The sequence below is a fragment of the Caretta caretta genome, chromosome 5 (genome assembly GCF_965140235.1).
Source record: "Caretta caretta isolate rCarCar2 chromosome 5, rCarCar1.hap1, whole genome shotgun sequence".
NCBI classification, from domain to species: Eukaryota; Metazoa; Chordata; order Testudines; family Cheloniidae; genus Caretta; species Caretta caretta.
The window spans coordinates 27,774,795-27,795,201 of NC_134210.1; the positions used below are offsets into that span (position 1 = coordinate 27,774,795).

Here is a 20,407-nt window from a genome sequence, read left to right on the forward strand (position 1 = left end):
TTTCCTGTGTTCATAAGAAATGATGGTCATACTGGAGGCTGTGAAATATACTGATTTTCACTCTGGGAGGGCCTGAGTACATACATTCAAATAACATCTTGCAGTCTCTATCTTCAGTATGTAATCCATATTAGAGACACATATTGAAAGAAATTATGATTTTTCCCCAAATACCATTTTTACTGCTTAAAAACACTTTGGGCCAAATTCGAACTCAGATAGATGGATGCACTTCCCATCAGGAGTTGTACATGTGTATATGAGAGTGGAATTCGTTTTTTTACATTTAAAAAAAACAGAGAGGGAGAAAGAAACTAACATTTGGATTTCAAATAGATTGAGGAAAAATACAAGTTGTTATTGATTGCTAAAAAAAGGAAAATTGGTCAACCTGATGGTAAGCTTACTTGAAAACAATCAAAGCTATGCACTCATACAATACAGAGTACTAACAAAGAGTAATAACATACAAATAACTGTGTTAAAAGGTTTGCAGGTTACAAAGTGAAGCACTCAAAGTAGGAATTTAGGTTGTCCATGCTACCTTAGTTCTGCTACCTTGTGTGTATGCAGTTTTAATAGTCTTTGATTATATGATCACCTGTTACTTTTTTTTCCAAGGGATTCCTCCCTCATTCAGTGCACAGAATGGACAGAACATAGGGAACAGGCAGCTGTTCAATAAACATGATTACTAATGATGAGTTAAACATGATTTATTCAGTTAGCACACCATCCAAAGCCTGTAACAAATATAGAATTACTCATTTCATCACGGAACTTTCTTGAGCACTCATCATTATAGTATCTGAGTGCCGCACAAACAATGAATATCTCTCCAACACAAAGTAGGAGAGCATTAGTATCTCAAAAAAAGAAAAGGAGTACTTGTGGCACCTTAGAGACTAACCAATTTATTTGAGCATGAGCTTTCGTGAGCTCACGAAAGCTCATGCTCAAATAAATTGGTTAGTCTCTAAGGTGCCACAAGTACTCCTTTTCTTTTTGCGAATACAGACTAACACGGCTGTTCCTCTGAAACCTGTCATTAGTATCTCAATTATACAGATTCGCTATACAACCTTGATGGATGGGGATCAAGAATCAAGTCCCGTGAAAAATATAGCATGTGATCATGTAATTAAAGACTGTATCATAAATGCACGTGTGCAAGTGTTAGAGAATCTAAAAAAATGGTTTCAAGAATCTTTTATAATGGCAAGTGTTAGGCAAACTACATGTAGGAATCGCTGGCAGTTCTTCATGCAATACTTAAGTCTTGGATAGCACTATTCTTCCATAGATCTCAAAGATGAGGTAAGCAGCATTATACCTATTTTGCTGATGGTGAAATAGGCTCACAGAGTTCATAGGTGACTTGACCAAAGTCACACATACAGTCAGTGCCAAAGCTGGGAATATGACTCACGTCTCCTGACTACCTTGGCCATTGCACCATGCTGAAATGAGCTGGATGTGAATGTTACCATTATAATTAAGGATAGATGAGCTCGTTGATAATGATAACTTTGATAATGAGAGTTTAAACATTCATCTTGAACGTGACTGAGTTTTGTGCTTGCTTAGGCAACATGGTGAGCAAAGAAGCAGAATGCAGGCACACAGTAATAGAGGTTGTAAAAGGAGGAGACAAAAAAATTGAATAGACGATTAGGTACAGGCTACCACTGTGACAGCCTATCCTCTACCAGGATCCACTCTGCCCATGAGACTTCACGTGGGCACAGATATTCACATTCCTGGATCTTAATGCAGGATCAGGAACCTAGGGAAGTGAGTCTATCCCTAGCACATAGCCAAGGATTCAATATAACGAGAAAAACAATTTAAAAAACCAACTCATCCTTGAGGAAAAAAGGGTTTAAATTGTATTAAAAAGGATTGACAAACTTGTACTAGTTTTGAAAACCCTGTGAATCCAAAAAATAAACTTACAGTTCTGAAAATCTCAAGCTCTGCAAGGTTCACCCATCCCTAATTAAAATTACAGTTTACAAAAGCAGGAGGGTTGGCATGATGATAACTTGTTCTGCAAAGGACAGAGAATATATGTATTGCATCTTATTAAGTAGTCAGACTCATCTGGTTTCTTTATTACATATTGATTTATCCAAGGCATTAAAACGTATTACCTAGTGATTTATCCAATGTGATTAAACCCTAATTGTCACTAAACAAGAAAAGGACAAAGAATGAATGACATTGCTTGGTGATGCTTTTTGGAGGGTTTGGTGTCAGAAGAAGATTGGCAGAAATGCGTACAAAAGGCTTCGAGATATGATTTGGATTTGAACTGCTTTAACCCAAAGTAGTAAAAATGACATTTCAAAGTAAAGGGAATGTCTATAGGACTTCATTAATTGTAACATCTGCGGGGACATGGTTTCTATCCACTCTGCAGACTGTTTTTCTGTCCCAGATTAGTGCTGGGTTAATAAAGATTATCTGAACAGTTTTAAAATGTTTCCTGTGAGACTGGTGGTCACTTGGCATAACAATTGGAGATTGTGGTTCTTATTCAGAATCTCATTACACAATTAGGATCATATTTTGGTTACAGCCCATAATGTACAACATTCAGTTTATTTAAAAAAAAAAAAGGATCACTGGGATAGCCTGCATCAAAAGAGCTTATCTGAATTGAATGGATAAGCAAACACAAAATGTTTCTGTCTCATAAGGAGACAAAGGCTTTGGGGAACTTCTGCCTTAGGTAAATTTCTGTAACGCCAGCTTCAGTCATTTGGAGTTGGGGGATGTATAGCTGAGACTTTTTCCTCATGTATTTAAATCTAAATAACTGCAGAAATTGAATAGAAATTTTAGCTCTCAGATAGTTAAATGTGCACTGGTTGCTTAAAGTGGTTTCTTTTACAAATAAAACTAAAATGCTTTTAGTTTAATATGGGAACACTGACACATATTCCTTCACTGCCAGTGTTTAGAAATGGTGCCTTCTGTTGCGCCTCATATACATCGAGCTTTTGTGCAGTCATATTTTTCCCCTTTCTTTTATTTAGTGCTAATAGGTAAAGATACTCAGTAATTTGTTTCTGTTGAAGGAAGGGTCATGGACATTATCTTCAAAAGGCTAGTTGGTAAAGAAAAATGTTTGAAAGTATAAAAAAAATGCAGGTATAGACTTCTTATGGGTTTTTATGTTTGTGGTTTTTGGTTTAAACAGGAGTGAAGAACCTGTTGTTCTGGGCCAGTGGCATGAACTCAGAGTGTCTCGCACTGCGAAGAATGGTATTTTGCAGGTTGATAAACAAAAGCCAGTGGAAGGAATGGCAGAGGTAAGAAGCATATAATGTATATTCTCATATATAAAGCAATTTGTTCATAAAATGACCTAACTTCTCATCTAAACATTAACAAAAATGAAATCTTCAGATAAGCCACAGTCCCTGATCTCTGACGCCTATAAGAGTTTATTGAAGCACATATATGGGGCAGCCTCTTCTTTAGCTTTGAGTTGGGAAGGAGAGGAGCCCAGGACATAACTGGGAGCACCTCTCTTCTGCCTTGACCCAGGTGTTTGTGCTTTGACCTACATTTCTTGTTTCATACATGAGGTTCATTTCTTCCTCTTCATCAATTTATCGGTCATAGTTGTACCGATTACAAAACACCAGCATGTGCATTTTTCAACCACTAGCACCTCTAAGCACAAGAGTTAGAATTTACAGTCAGAAAAGCTTTTTCTCCAAATAAACTGAGACTCAAGTTGAAAAATGGCTTGTTTATTTTCTTCATGCAGAAATATTCGACTTTTCATTGAAAATCTGAAAACTCAAGTTTTCAGCAGAAAAGTCTTCAGGTTTTCAGGCAAACTAGCATTTTTATATGGAAAGCAGACACTTTTCATGCAAAATTTCATTTAATTGGAAATCCAGTTTTCCCTCAACAAATTCAATGGAAATTTTTTTTACCAGTCTATTGTGTTTTAGTTAAATAATCAGCTTAATTATTATTTATTTATTAAAGATTGTTAGTTAAAAATTTGTACAGCACAATACAGAAATAAAGGCTATTGTTACCAAGCTGAGTTGGAGACTGGAGAAGTGGCTGCAGCTTGATTTATCCCTAACTAATTTCCAAAAACTCTCCTCCTTATATATTTGTTCAAGAGAAAAAATAATTCCTTTCCCATAACTGATTTATCTGAGGCATTCCTTTTATGGTATTTCAGCATACCTAATCAATGAGCTAAATATATCTGTAATTTATTTGTCTTTTTATGGCATTTTAGCTTATTTTATCAATAAGCTAAAGACATTTCTAACTACATCCTCATTATAGGAAACACCTGTGGCAACAAGTAATTCCTAATAAGCTAAAAACATCTTTCAGTGAGTCACATATTGTATGGAATATTGAAGACATTTGTAATAACAAGTATCCCTCATTAAGCAATCACAAGTTGTCTTTTCCTGGGTATTTGGACACGTTCTCAACAGGTCAGGGTAAAAATATTACATACTTTCCCTTATTTGGTCACACTCTAAAGTTCAACCAAACATCCGAAGTCCCTAGAATCATAGACACAAAGCTCTAGAATTATAGATACAAAGCACTTTGGTTCATGCGCAAAGGATATATAGCATTTTATATATAAATATAGGAATAAAAAGAATCATGGGTAATCTGGTTCATCTGCTGTCAAGCCCTATATGAGATTCCTTCAACAATCTGGTCCATAATGAACAAAGGAGAAGAAGAAGGTTTCTGTTTTTTCTCTCTAGCTGAGCATTGTGCAGCAGCTGTAGAGAGCGGTTGGCTTTGCAGCTGCCAACAAAGAACTCCTGCAGAACTAGAATTACATATTTATTATGTCCTTACCTTTAGAGTCTTTCCAATTCATACAAAAACGTTAACCAGAACTCCAGTGTAGTCTGAGTGACTGTGTCAGCTTCCAGCACCCAGTTCAGACACATGATATTTCTTCTTTTTATCTGTTTCCTGTATTACAGGTTTGCTTTTTCAAATACTGCAAGCGTTTGACTCTTTTCTGTTTAGTATTGATTTTAACTCTGAGCGTTCAGAGTTAAAATCAATACTGGTTCTGATTTCACTGCTACCAGTATCACACCAGTGTGACTGCAGTGGAGTTATTCCCACTTCACACAAATGTGATCAAGAGATCAGAATTAGAACTGGCTAAAAAAAGGAAAGAGAAGAAATTAAATACCATTTTAAAATTCCCCACACACACACACACTTTTTGTCAAAACATCTGAAATTTTCCAGACCTCTAAATAGAATCAGGCCCAGCCACTTAGTACAGGATCCACATTGTCCCTTCCACGTTAGCATGAAGATGTAAGGCTATGTTGCATACCATACAGAAATCCTGTGTCACCCAGGGCTCCCTTCTAAAAATATAAAGCAAGCTAGCCTGAAAATGCAAGCATAGTTGTAGCTGATCTAACAAAAATGGATTCTGACTTTTGTGACAGGGAGCTTTCACGCAGATTAAGTGCAACACTGACATATTTATCGGTGGAGTCCCTAATTATGATAACCTGAAGAAGAACTCTGGGATACTGAAGGCTTTCAGTGGAAGTATTCAGAAGGTACATGTTTTGAAATAAACTAACTCTGTGCATTCACTTCATATCTTTGTATCCCTGACACATGGACATCAAGGGTGAAATCCTGGCCCTACTGAAGTTAATGGCAAAACTCCTGATAGGCCAAGATTTCAACCCTAGACCTCAGCAACCCTTCACAAGATGCTTGATTTCTCCTTTCTTAAAAATACGTTTAACAATCAAGAACACCATGTTCTTCCTAATGCTATTGACAAATTACTGGTAAGTGTTGTTGCTGTTTTTCGATTTACCTTCCATGCTGTACTGATAAGTGAACCACAGACATGCTGGGTCAAAGTCAGAGTTGATGTGTGAAGTTGTCAAAATTAGACCTCCTTAGACTCATTTACACCTATATGTAAATAAGTGAGCATAAGGGGAGTCTAAAGAATGCTCAGTGATGGACAAAGTATAGACAGATAAATGGTTGGCATAACTTACACGCTAGCGACCCAGAAGAAAGTGCAAGTCAAAGTAGGGTGAAGACTAACATAACGTAGTGTAATGTAACTTACACACTCTTACAGCTTTCCATTAGTTGCTTTTCTTGCTACCCTCCTTTCTTGTGGCCTCTTAGCGCGTGAGCGACACCAACCTATTCACCCTTTCCTCAGTTAGTGGTCAAAATTCAGAAGTGATGTTTAATGGAGTCAGATGTAAGCAGACTAAATTGGTATAATATACACAATGAGGGGCCAAAAGAAAATATAAATTATTCCAGCACTGGTTTCCTCTAGAGTTCTTTAGAATAACTTAGAATCATAGAATCATAGAATATCAGGGTTGGAAGGGACCCCTGAAGGTCATCTAGTCCAACCCCCTGCTCGAAGCAGGACCAATTCCCAGTTAAATCATCCCAGCCAGGGCTTTGTCAAGCCTGACCTTAAAAACCTCTAAGGAAGGAGATTCTACCACCTCCCTAGGTAACGCATTCCAGTGTTTCACCACCCTCTCAGTGAAAAAGTTTTTCCTAATATCCAATCTAAACCTCCCCCACTGCAACTTGAGACCATTACTCCTCGTTCTGTCATCTGCTACCATTGAGAACAGTCTAGAGCCATCCTCTTTGGAACCCCCTTTCAGGTAGTTGAAAGCAGCTATCAAATCCCCCCTCATTCTTCTCTTCTGCAGGCTAAACAATCCCAGCTCCTTCAGCCTCTCCTCATAAGTCATGTGACTTAGCCACACTCTGAATGTAGCCCGGAATCCTTAGACTTAAATCTGAGTAACTCCATAGAATTAAATAACAAATCAATGAAGCCCACAGTAAATGGATTAAAAACTGGTTAATTGATAGATCCTGAAAAAGTGATTGTAAATGGAGATTTGTCATACATTAGGGGTGTTTTTAGTGCTACTACTCTTCAATATCTTTATTGATATGGAAAAGGATACAAAATCATTGCTAGCAAAATTTGCAGTTGACACAAAAATTGATGGAGAGGTAAATAATGACGAGGACATGTCATTATAGAGTCCTATTTTGATTACTTGGTAAGATGAGCTTGTTAGAACAAGGTGCATTTTCATAGAGCCAAACGCAAGGCCAGACATCTAGGGGCAAAGAATGTGGGTCATTCTTACAAGATAGGGGACTATATCTTGGAATGCAGTGACACTGAAAAGGACTTAAAGGTAATGGGAAATAATTGACTGAGCACATGGGTTGTGGGTATCATAGACTTGGGGAGGCTGATGTGGCTCCACCCACGCTCCGCCCCTAAGCCCCTTCCTGCAGTTACTTCCTGGTTCCCGCTCTTCCGTAGCCCAGGCTGGCTAGGGCTGGGGTGACTAGCGTGTCGCCAGGACTCAGGGCAGGTGGTGCCAGGGCCGCAGCACCCACCTGGCGCTTGGGGCGCTGGAACTGTGCCCCCTGGTGCTCTGGGACTGGAGTTGGGGGCCCACACAGAGCTCCGGGACTAGGGGCACTGTGGCCATACTGCCCAGGGGAGCTCTGGGGTTGGGGTTGGGAGCCTGCTCGGAGCTCCAGGGCTGGGGGCACTCAGGCGGCCCAGGGCTGGGGAACTGGGACCACATGGGAGTGCTCTGGGCAGAAGAGGAGAGTGAGGCGTGGGGCCTCAGACAGAAGGGGAGGGGCCGGGAGCTAGGCTTTCCCAATGGCCAGTTCACCGTCCGCCCATGAGCACAAACTCCCAATGCACTGCTACAGTTAAGAGGGCAAACACAAATTCTTGGATGCATAAGCTGATGAACATCAAATAGGAGTAGGGAGGTTTTACTACTTCTGTGTATGGCATTAAGTGAGACTCTTAATGGAATACTGTGTCCAGTAGCGGTGTCAACACCTAACACAAGATGTTGAAGAATTGAAAGCCATTCAGAAAAGAGCTTACAAGAATGATCTGAATCTTTGAAAATGTGTTTTATAGTGAGAGACTTAAGAAACTCAATCTATTTTGATTATCCAAGAGAAGGTTAAGTGGTGACTTGATCACAATCTACAAATATGTATATGGGGAAGAGATTTCTGACAGTAGATGCTCTTCAACGAAGCAGCAAAAGGCATAATGAGGATCAGTGTGTGGAAGTGGAAGATAGACAAATTCAGACTAAAATATAAGATGCACATTTTTAAGTGAGGATAATTAATCATTGGAACAACTTACTTAGGGATGGTGGATTCTCCACCACTTGCAGTCAAAACTGGATATCTTTCTAAAAGATATACTATAATTCAAACAAAAATTATGGGCTTGATGCAGAAATTATTGGTGACGTTCTGTGGCCTGTGTTATGGAGGGGTCAGATCAGATGATAATACTGGTCCCTTTTGGGGTTCAAATCTGTGAAACTATTAATGTAAATGGACTTTTGCCATATTTACACTGATGTAACCAAGATCAGAATATGGCACCTTGTGTATAACTTGGTTATATATTAAATGAGGTTGTACAAAATGCAATATTTTTTCTTAGAGAGCTCAAAATGTGGACATGTTTTGGAAGAATCCTATAGTTTCACAGATATCTTCAATTGAACTGCTCCCAACATTTTAAGAAGTAACAAATTGGACCTTTTGCCCATTGCTAGTTGTGAGTTCTCCAGGCAAACATACTAGCAGTAGACAGTGCTAGATACACTGCTCTGCATAAATTTCCTGTTATGTTCTCCAAGATATGTCTGTGAGGGGTAGGACCCCTTGGGGAAGCCACCTGATGTGCTGAGATTCCACTGAGTCTACCAGTTCTGCCAGCATGGGCCCCCTTTAACCTGTCTTGCTGAGCCAGGCTCTTAAAATGTCCTCTAACACATGCACAGGCAGGGCCATATCCAGTTGCAGATCAGCTCTGGGAAAACTCAGCTTAAGGGACTTGCTTCAGTACTCAGATATCCACCGCCCTTGGAGTACAGACCCAAAGATATACTATGAAATTCGCCCCCTCCCTCAATGTGGAGAGAGGTGTGCACACTTCTCCTCCCCCTCCCCATTAGAAATAGCAAAAACGGGTTTATATTGTAAACCAGAAATAAATGTATTAACTATAACAGGTCTATTTTAAGTAGTTATGGAGGTAGCAGACAGAACAAGGCAGATTACTAAGAAAATAAAACAGAGCACGCAAACTAAGCTTAATACACTAAAGAAACTGGTTACATGCAAGTTCTCACCCTAAATGTGGTTCTAATAATCTTCTTCACAGGTCAGATGCCCTTCCAGCCCGGGTCCAGTTCTTTTCCCCCTGTTCAGTCTTAGTTGTTTCCAGCAGTCATCTGGAGTGGGGTAGCAAGGGAGAACTCACGACCTGGATTACCTAAATTCCCACCCTTAAATAGGATTTGCATAAGGCGGGAGTGCTTTGTTTCCTAGTTTGACCCCCCCTCTAGCTTCTCATGGAAAAGTAGAGAATTCAAGATGGGTTCCAGTATCAGGTGACATGGTCACCTGCCTCTGTAGGGCCCCTGTAACCATTCTACACCGGCTGACCCACAGATTCACAGGAAGACTAAGCTCTTTTACAGTCCATTGTCTCTTGCTGATGGGCCATCAGCCCTGTTGGGCTTTTTCATTGTTTTACCTTAAGTGTTAGCAGGGGGCGTCACCCAAAGTAACATTGTTGAAATATAGCTACATAGTCAATATTTCTAATTGCAGATACAGAAATGATACATGCCTGCTAATAGGCTAATCACATTCAGTAAATCATAACCTTTCCAATGAGATCTCACATGAGCCATCTTGAATAAAGTTTCAGAGGAACAGCCGTGTTAGTCTGTATTCGCAAAAAGAAAAGGAGTACTTGTGGCACCTTAGAGACTAACCAATTTATTTGAGCATGAGCTTTCGTGAGCTCATGCTCAAATAAATTGGTTAGTCTCTAAGGTGCCACAAGTACTCCTTTTCTTGAATAAAGTATATCTCAGTTATGTCATATTCATATCATAAGCATATTTTCATAAAAAATATGGAATGACACATCACAATGTCCTTCTACAATAGGGTGAAATTGACTTCTTCAGCAAAGCTCACATAGTATTTTATTTCTGGTGTACAGCTGAGCTACAAAACAATGCACCAAAATTCAGACATAAGGCTTGTAAATATCAGGCAGCTTTTATCTGATTGGGTTCTTACGTTGTTTTGTGTTTCCAGGAAAAACAAAAGAAAGTGTATTTCCCCCACCTCAGGATAAACAGCTAAATGTTTTTTAAGGCTAAGCTCTGAAAACTCATTGATTACAATAAACAGATGTTAGATCAGGTTTTGAAAACAATGCTTTTCTCTGGAGCCATTCAGGGAAGTCCTAATGCTAAGTATTGAGTAATAAAGCAAAAAATGTGTTCCTGAAGGGGTAGCATCTGAATCTGGAGATTTCTGCATTGTTTTCTCTTCTCTTTTAACGCAAGATTATATTGAATGACCGGACGATTGATGTGAAGCAGGATTTCACTTCTGGAGTCAACGTAGAGAACGCTGTCCATCCCTGTGTGAATTCTCCATGTGCTAATGGGGGAAACTGCATGCCCAAAAAGGACAGTTATGAATGCGATTGCCCTTTGGGCTTTGATGGCCAGCACTGCCGAAAAGGTAACAATGAGTTTTTTTTCAAACTTTAAATATAGAATTCTTCCAAAAATAATGGAGAGATTTTGCACATCTTTCAGAATAGAAACCAGAGGGGCTTGCACTTTTTCTGCATTACTGCACATTCCACTTACCCATAGCAGCATCTATTCTGTCATTTAGGAACATGATAATTGCTATCTCAGAACAGAGCAATGATCCAGAGATGGTACCAGGGCCTCTGGTCACCCACAGTAGCCAGTGCTGAATGCTTCAGAGAATGCCATAAAACTCCCTAATTATGCAGCCCTATCTGAAGGGGGAATTCCAGCCTCTCTCCTCCACCTGGTGATTATCCTTACACCCTGAATCATGAGGATTGATAGCTTTTGTAATTTTATCCTCGCTATGTTAACAACAAATGCTGTTCTTATTCACATCAAGGTCTAATCCCTTTTTTAGCCTCTGACTACCCTGTAATTTCACAGTAGGTGCAATTTCTACCTCAGCAAAACATTGGAGACCACCAAGGAATTCTTTCCAAAACAAAGAGTTTTGTTCTCCTCTACTCAAAGAGACAATAGTGTATTTCAAACCAGTAGGTTTATGAAAGAGAGTTAAGATTGCATAAACATGGAAAACATGCACACAGTGTTATTCCTGCATAAGCTTTTGTGAGCTACAGCTGAAGTGAGCTGTAGCTCACGAAAGCTTATGCTCAAATAAATTGGTTAGTCTCTAAGGTGCTACAAGTACTCCTTTTCTTTTTGCGAATACAGACTAACGAGGCTGCTACTCTGAAACCAGTGTTATTCCACTAGATGGGGTTGTTTCCCTTCTGTCAAGTATTATCTTGAGAGACTCACTAGGGAAATGGTTGTGCTACACCAGCATGCTAATTTAGAAGGACATTAAAATTTCACTCTTTGATTATCACAGACAGTTTTTCAAATGAAAAGTACGTGTTTCGGTTAAGTCATGATGAAAAAATAAGCTTTTCTTCTCAAAAAAAGAAATTTAGCACAACAAATACATTTTATTAAAAATAAAAAAATGCAAAAATGCCCTACATTGATAATATTGTGATTTAACTAAAGATGGAGCATCATTAATTCCAGAGTCTTTGGTTTGTCATTTTATTGTCTAGGTATTTACAGGGTGCTAGTGGAGAAGCCTTACATACACAGCTATGTGTACTGCAGTACTGACATCTACAGCATGAGTTAAGGGCCAGTTAATGAATTAGAGATAGTCTTGTCAACTTCCTTCCAATGCTCTGAACATTGTTTCACAAACATACTAGATTAAAATTCAAATTTGTTTTAACCAAATTTCTGTGGCGACATTTTAAGAACACTTCTCAGATCAAGAGGTGATTATGTTAAAAAGCACCTTTTCCAATGAGACTTAGGCTTGTCAGTTTTTAAGTCACTTTTGAAAATAGGACTTAGGGACCCTAAGTCACACACAGCACCTTTGAACATTTAACCAAGGTGATATAAGTGCGAGTACATAAGACACATACTTTGATGTCTTAACTGAATGAGGAGTCAATAGTTTTCTGCTGAAATCATTGTTGTATGTTTTCTGTATAAGCTGTGATGAGTGGTCATGGTAATTAATATTTAATAGTAAGAAGTACCAAAAAAGCTAACCACTCTTTTTCCCTTTGTGTGAAATTCAGCCTTGTGCTGAAGTCTGCGCATGTCTGATACATCACTTAAGACCTCAAAATAATATTTGATGTGTCCCTCTGCAGAGGGATGAATTTCACCATTTGTGCATTTTAAGTAGATAAAACTAAATTATTGCCTAAAGACAATAGAAAGAGGGTGCCCTACCTTCTAAGATTGTTCCTCTCATCATACCACCACTTTATCTAGAGATACACTGCAAAAATGAAGCAGGGAAAGCTCAGTGAAGGAAAGACCTGCTTAAAACAGGGCAGACTATTGAAATTGAGATTTTAAAACCATTGAAAAATAAAATCTACATGTTCTTGTTTTGTTTTACGCTGACGCGCTGCAGAGTGTGGGAATTACTGCTTTAACAGTAAGTACTGCAAATGGTGTGAAAACTGCTCTGTCTCTGCATGTTTGTGCCTACTCTGTCAAGGTGATAGCTGGATTTACACTGCAGTCTGCATGCAAGCCAAAAATATCCGATGAAGTGGGCTGTAGCTCATGAAAGCTTATGCTCAAATAAATTTGTTAGTCTCTAAGGTGCCACACATCATCCTGTTCTTTTTTTGAGGTTATACAGTAATTCTCCAGCACCTCGTCGTGTTAGTGTTTTTAAATGTGACTTCAGAACTCATTGAGAGTGCCACGCTGACCATGCTAGAGACAGAAGCAAAGTCCCTGTATTCCAGAAAAAAAGGGTCGGCACCAGCTGACAGAGCGCTTTGTGGAATCTGCACTGCTGCTCCCTGTGTGTCTCAACTCAACCCTGGAGGGTTCTCAGGAGTCAGAGGGAAAGCCCAAATCAACAGACACTTAATTATTGCAATGCCTTGTATTACAGAGCCTAACTTTTAGATGCCTACCTATCCAGTTGAGTCCACAAACTCTGAGTTAGGCTCCTAGGCTCTCTGTTCAGTGAATGGGGAAAGATAGGCCCCTGAGGATGAGATCCACAAAAGCCAGCATGCCAGGCAGACAGTTGCATAAACTCGCCAGTGGGAGATACTGAGGCGAGTGATGTATCCTAAGTCTCACCCCTCTCAAGGAGTTAGGCACCTAAGTCCAGGCTGGAGGGAGGTGCTATCTCTGCTTGGGGTCCAAGGCCAGGAGCCCATCTCCTGGAGTCAGGCATCTAAGCTGTTTCTAGCCAGTATGGTGGAGTACACCTAACTCCACACACGACAGCTGGGGGCAAGGGGTTATACAACCCCTGTATAACCTTTAGCCCAGCGGTTAAAGAACTCACCCTGGATGTGGAAGACTCCAGTTCAATTCCCACCTCTCCCTGATGAGGCGAAGGGATTTGGATGTGGGTTTCTCAACTTCAGTCAGTATAACCATTGGGCTATAGAGTCAGTCTTTCTCTGGCCCAATGCACATTTTATTATTTATCCATAGTGGGACAGCTTCAACAAGAGAGATGGAGAGAGACCCACATCAGAATATCCCAGAGTCCAGCAGTTAGGGCACCAAGGGGGTTTAGGCACCTCCAGGGTTACGTAGCAATTTAACAGGGGTTTTGAGGATCTCCATCATGCCTAAATTTTGGACTTGGGTGTCTAACTCGCGCTTTAGTTGCTTTAGTGTAGTTCAGTGCTCACCATGGCCATTCAGGCCATCCTCTGCCATGACTGTTATCTAGGATTTCAGTTAGAGAAGTGGTTTGGGCACCTGTCTGCTGGGAAACCATTTAGATGGTGACATGTTTTGGTTACTGCTAGCCTAGATAGAATTCAGACTGACAATCCAGCTCAGTCAGAGTCAATAGCAAAGGAAGAGCATACCAAGGACTCAGCACTAATAAAGACAAAGGGCTAGATTGTGTCTCTTTGGGTATGTCTACGCTGCAATTAGACACCCTTTGCTGGCCCATGCCAGCTGACTCAAGCTCGCGGGGCTCAGGCTAAAGGGCTGTTTAATTGCAGTGTAGACATTTGGGCTTGGGCTGCAGCCAAGCTATGGGACCCTCCCAGCTCACAGAGTCCTAAAGCCCAGGCTCCAGCCTGAGCCCCAATATCTACCTTGCAATTAAACAGCCCCGAGCCCTGCGAGCCTAAGTCAGATGGCACAGGGCAGCCGTGGGCTTTTAATTGCAGCGTAGACATACCCTTAGGCATTGCTCTGAGTAGGGAAGCGAAACTGCTCAGGTCTGTTCCAGCAAGGGCAATACATGGTGCACAAATGGGGCTACCCCTTTGAGCCTCTAGGCAGCAAGGACTCTGCCATCCCCAGTCTGTGTGCAGCAGGAGGAGGGTTCCTTGAATCCTTGCACTATCTTGCTCACCCACACTAGGGTCAGAGACCATCTGACCTACAACTTTTCCATTCATGCAGTGACTGCCAGGCCCAATTATAATACAATTTCTTTTGAAACCTGAAACAGATTTCAGTCTTTCAGTAGTGTTGCACAACACATGGTTTCCTCTTCAGACACACTGGACAGTTTTCCTAATTTCCTTACTGATGCAAAAGCCATATGTTACCTTCTGAAGTTCCCAGTTTGCCCTTATTGCTGCTGGTGACTTTCAGTGTGCACACATTACGACAACTTTGTATTAACAGTAGTGACCCAAGCCCCAAGCAACAGTGCGACCCCATTGTGCTAGGCACTGTACAAACACAAGTGAGAGACAATCCCTGTACTGAGAAGCTTGTAATTTAAATAGCCATGGCATACAAGCTGTAGCAGCAGAGGCTTCAGCATTCAAACAGAAGATTGAAAACTGGGTCACGGAGGGATTAAGGCCCTAATCCTGCAAAGATTTGTGCTCCTGCTTAATTTTAAATGGATTAGGACCTAAGGGACTTGATCAAGATCACATAGGAAGTCTGTGGCAGAGTTGGGAATTTAATCCAGATCTCCTTTCTCCCAGTCTAATAATTTAACCACAAACCTCCATCTGAATAGTGCTCATTTTAATGTTGATGTGCTATAGAAATGGGGGGTAGAGGGGAGGAGTGGGGGGCATTATCCTAGAGTAGCTTTTTCAGCCACCTAAAAATTGTTTCAATTAATAAAATTTTCAATTTTAAAAATATTGTAATTGCTTCCATCAGTGAAATAAAAGAACTGAGGTTTTTACTGCTCATTCTGCCAAACTCTTTCCGCACTTGTCCTTTGAATGGAACATACACTAATAGCAAAGCATTTGAAAAGTTCATTAAAACCTTCTGGAGAAGGAGGAATTGATACTAACTGCTAGCAGATGGATGAAATGAATTCAGCTATTTTATGAATCCATAAACTGTATTATTAAGGAAATGATCAATTGTGTGAGCACTGCAGCAAATTGCAGGACATTCACACAAAAATTGCGGCCACAGCAGAGCCTTGCTCAACTGTTCTTCCCCACAAATCCTCTGTATGCTGAATGCTCAAACTCAGTCACTCTTCTACTGGCTTCAGTGTGAGTATATTGTCCAGAATATTGCAAAAGAGCTCTTTTCCCCAAACAAGGAGGAATGACTAGTCCAAACCAACAGCTATGTATATTGTTCGCTTTCCCTTATTTATGGACCACTAGATATTGCAATAATCACAGCCTAGAAAGAAATAGGATGTTATGTAAATCTCAGGATAGACATTTAGTAGTGAAAACAGAGCAGAAAAGCATTTGTCGCTCTTATCAGAGCAGATGTGAATTAGCAAACATTGCCAGTCATTAGCCATTTTTGTTCTTAGGCAGATGTGGGCAGGCTTGATCTGGCTTCCAAGCCTACTGTGAAACTTCCTGAGAGGCTCCTAAAGCCTCTCGCCACTTGAAGGGATAGAGAGTGGTAGAGCTTGTCTTGGAACCATTGAAGTTATGAGCCAGCTTCTTAGTTGCCTTCAGTGAGGCTAGGCTAATTTACACCAGCTGAGTTTCTGGTCCACTGCCCAAGAGCAAGGGCTTCTACCTACAATGCCTCCCAGAGCATTTGGGGCCACACTTGCAACAGCAGCCTCCTGCTCTTCCCCTGCTGTTATCTGTACTGGGAGTTGCCAAGGAAGCATAGGTGCTGACTCCATGGGTGCTCCAGGGCTGGAGCACCCACCAGCAGCCCTGTGGATCAGTGACTCCCTTCTTGCCCCCCACAGCGCCTCCCATCCACCGGCGGCCTTGCCAATCAGCTGCTCCTCCACCCTCCCAGCACTTCCCACCTGCCACGATCAGCTGTTCAGCGGCTTGGGGGAAGGGGTGGAGTGGGGGGCAGGGCCTGGGGCAGAGCTGAGGGTCAAGCACCCTGTGGGAATAGAGGAAGTTGGGCCTATGCAAGGAAGGACACTGCTCAGGAGCAACTGCCATGGCCCCCAGCTGGGCAAAGTCAGGCTGGAGGGTGGCCAGAAGTACAGGAAGAAACAGGGCTCTAGAGGAAGAGGTCGGAAAGGGAAAAGTGGGAGCTCTAGACCTACCCCTCCTGCTGCCGCCCCTCCCTCCCCCCCGCTCCAGGAGACTAGAGCCCGCTCAGCAACAGTGTTGGGCCACAGAACACGCTCTGTTGAGAACACTAAATCAGAAACCCAATTTAGTTTCTTCAATAAAAGGCAAGAATTGGAAGGGCAGGGCGGTTGAACCACAAATTTCTGCTGAATGGTTATCTGGGCTCAGGGAGGAGTCTGTAAACACTGGGTAAAACAGGCAAAAATAGATGTTAGGACCATTTTACCTCTTAGTAGGGTGACCAGACAGCAAGTGTGAAAAATCGGGACGGGGGTGGAGGGTAATAGGAGCCTATATAAGAAAAAGACCCCAAAATTGGGACTGTCCCTATAAAATTGGGCCCTCTGGTCACCCGACCTCTTACTGTCTCCATTTTTCAGCTAGGAACTACTTTCCGTAGTGGGAGGATAAATTGAATATGAAAAGAAAGCCACAGGCAGAGAGAATAGGGCTGGGTGTGAGCATGGACAAGATTTCTTGACTTTTTCCCCACCCTTGGGTGTGGGCATGGACAAGATTTTTTGACATTTTCCCCACCCTTGGGTGTGGGCATGGACAAAGATTTCTTGACTTTTTCCCCACCCCAGCTCGGCTATTTTGCTCAGCAGTTTATCTATGCTGTCAGCTTGGCTTAGTGTCAGTGAGTAGTGGCTGTAAATGGAGTAAAGAAACTGAATCAGTGAAGCAGTCAATTCACTGTATTTTCCTGCCACTAGCTGATAGTCTTTGATTTTCTTTCACTTTTCCAGCCGTTACAGAAGCCATTGAAATCCCACAGTTCATTGGCCGTAGTTACCTCACATATGATAACCCGGATATCCTCAAAAGGTAATTCACCGACCCTGACCCTAAATGATTCTGCTTTTCCTTTACCATTAAACTATAAAAGATGTTGTGTAAGTAGGTCCTATTGTACCATCAGTTAGTCCTGCTAAGCCATGTTGCCACATGGAATATGTTTCTTAATGTTAGAAAAACAAACTTTTTAATCATACTTATATCCCCACATCACTAGCATCTGAGCACCTCTCAGTCTTTATTGTGTTTATCCTCTTAACATCTCCATGAGGTAGAGTAGTGCTGTTCTCCCTGTTTTACAGATGAGAATCTAAGAGGCAGAGCATTAGGTTCATAAACGGACTTACGCGCCTAACTGCCCCTTTAGGCACCTAAATCCCAGAATCTGGTCCAACTGGGATTCACAAAGTCCCCAGTAAGCTGCCCCTGAACCATGTAGTGCCTAAACTTGCTTAACATCTAAGTTTTTGCAGTAAAAATTCCATAGGCACCTATATTTCTACTTCTGAATATGCATCCTGCCGCCCCAGGCCAGGTGTCCAAGCCCTAGAGCAGTACACGAAGTGAGAGAAGAGAGCTAATGCTCTGCCTAACTCTCCTGCAAGGCATGCTGGGGTAAGCGTGCTCAGAGCTTGCCTACCAGATCAGGCCTATATAGGCAAAACAAATTTGGAATCTCTCTGATATTGCCATCACCAAGGGTCTAGTGCTGTTACCCTTCCCTCCCTCCCCGCCTCTGTATTTATAATCATTCCTCATCAAGTCATTCCTGAACATTCGGCCTGATCCCATCAACACTTGGAACTGGCACTACAGTGCTGACCCTGATGGCAATAGGTGCACAACTAGAATTTTCCTAAGGTGGGGGCCCAGCCCATGTATGACCTCGCTGAGCCCTCTCCTCCCCTTCTGAAGCAGCCCTGGAAGCAGCAGAGTTGGAGGAGACAGCATGAGGAGATGGCAGCACAGGGCTCTGGGATGTGGGGAGCCACAGCCAAGAGGCCCAGGAGAAGCATCCACTCCTGCTTCAGGCCATGGTGGTCGCTGACCGCTTCAATCACTCTCACCTGGGCCAGTCATGGGAGATGGGATTGAAGCTGTCAGTGACCAGCATGGCCTGAATTGGGGAGCGGGGGTATCTCCTCCTGGAGCTCTGGCCGGGGTGTGATTTCGGGGGGTGGGGGGCGGGAGTCAGCAAGCAGCATCCCCCCACACACACACACACACCTTCCCGAGCTGCAATCACTGGTAGTGCAATGGCCCAATCATAGCTGTCCTGTGCAGGCTTGGCACTGTGAAGTATCCTGGGATGGTGCTTGGTGGGGGGGATATCCACTTGACGCACCAGCTGCAGCCCATCCTCTGTGCTCAGGTCTTTTCCCTGGGCAGGAAAGTGCCCCCCTGGCTGTACCTAACGGCCCCCTGGGTCTGGCCTCAGTTCGCTGCTTCCCAGAATCCTGGAGAGACCAGAACTGCCTGGGATTATGGCCAGGGGGAGTTTCCATCCCCCCTCCCCCCCCGCACCTTCCTGGATGGGACTACTTGCAGCAGCAAGCACTTCCTGGTAATGTTTATGGGCCTGTAGTCTGTATGTTCTCTGGGGCTGACCCCATTTATTACATGCCAAATAAAATAGCACCACACATTGGCAGTCACCCTCGCTATACCCACAGCCTGTACTAAATTGCAGGGCTGTGATAGCTCCTGCCAGTACATTTCATAGAACCAAGGATTCCAACACTGCAACAGCATTTCTAGGAATTTTGCACTGAGAAGGGGAAGTTTAACTGTGATCAGAGTAAAATATGTATTATGGTATCAAATCATACCTTGCTGAGTGTTAGAGTACCCAGCCTATATGTCCCTAAACAGCCTTGTGTTGAGGGGTACATTGGTAAAGTTAAAAAGGGGGGAAAAAACCCATCTCATAACTTTCCTGTGTGGTTATTTTTTCTCCCAATCAAACAGAGTATCAGGATCACGATCAAACGTGTTCATGAGGTTCAAGACTACCCTGAAGGATGGTCTGCTGATGTGGAGGGGAGACAGTCCCATGCGCCCTAATAGTGATTTCATTTCTTTAGGTCTTCAAGAAGGAGCGTTAGTATTCAGGTAATCTCTAACTGGTTTAATTATTTACACAGTGTGCACAAATCACCATGCTGTACAGTAATGTTATTACCTTTCAACATGGAGCAAGGACCCCTGGGATTATAACTTCATGGTCTTGTGCACTGATAGAGTTTAAATTTGTTTGGTCCCTTGGACAGGTGCCTGTGTGTTTCAAATGCACCCTGCTACTTGGTTTTACACTTTTTTCCCCCTGTGTCAAGCACCAAATTGTTTTCAAATTCAAATATTCTTACTGCCAAAAAAAAACAAAATCTAAAACCCGGGCACATCAGACAACACACACAAAGTCATGTGCTCTCAGAGGAATTTTTTTTTATTTTAAGTGCTCAGATAGCTTTTGAGTGGCTTATCTCAGAGTGCTCTGGTGGGATATTGATTGGTGGAAGCCATGTCTTTCTGTGTTAGAATTTATTTTCAGATTAAGTAAGGCAAACAATGAACTAGAGCAGGTCATCTTTAAACATTATTATAGCTGTTCACAAATGGAAAAGCTTTTTAAACCAATTAATTGATGATAGTCTAATGCCAAGATACATTATCAACGTTTTGGCTTTATCTGGTTGTGGCTGAATCTCATAGATACAAATACTAAGTTTCCCATTCCAAAGCTTATCTTGTAATGGTTGCTATAAAGGTATTTTCATGTGGTTTCCTGTGGTTAACCTTGCAAAAATCTTAGCTGTCTCAGTGTATGCGAAACAGGGAACTGAAACAGTAGATGAAATAGTTCACGGG

General features: G+C 41.9%; 1 protein-coding gene across 2 annotated transcripts in view; it reads left to right on the forward strand.

Moving 5' to 3' along the window:
* EGFLAM (EGF like, fibronectin type III and laminin G domains) overlaps window positions 1-20,407 on the forward strand; it is a 128,808-nt gene that overhangs the window by 97,681 nt on the left and 10,720 nt on the right. The window contains exons 16-21 of one of the 2 annotated variants that reach the window (XM_048851259.2): window positions 3,206-3,317; window positions 5,481-5,597; window positions 10,482-10,662; window positions 12,667-12,690; window positions 17,491-17,569; window positions 19,508-19,651. In XM_048851259.2, coding sequence (XP_048707216.1) covers window positions 3,206-3,317; window positions 5,481-5,597; window positions 10,482-10,662; window positions 12,667-12,690; window positions 17,491-17,569; window positions 19,508-19,651 — 657 coding nt within the window. The remainder of the gene's footprint in view (window positions 1-3,205; window positions 3,318-5,480; window positions 5,598-10,481; window positions 10,663-12,666; window positions 12,691-17,490; window positions 17,570-19,507; window positions 19,652-20,407) is intronic. The other variant, XM_048851260.2, reaches the window with a different exon arrangement.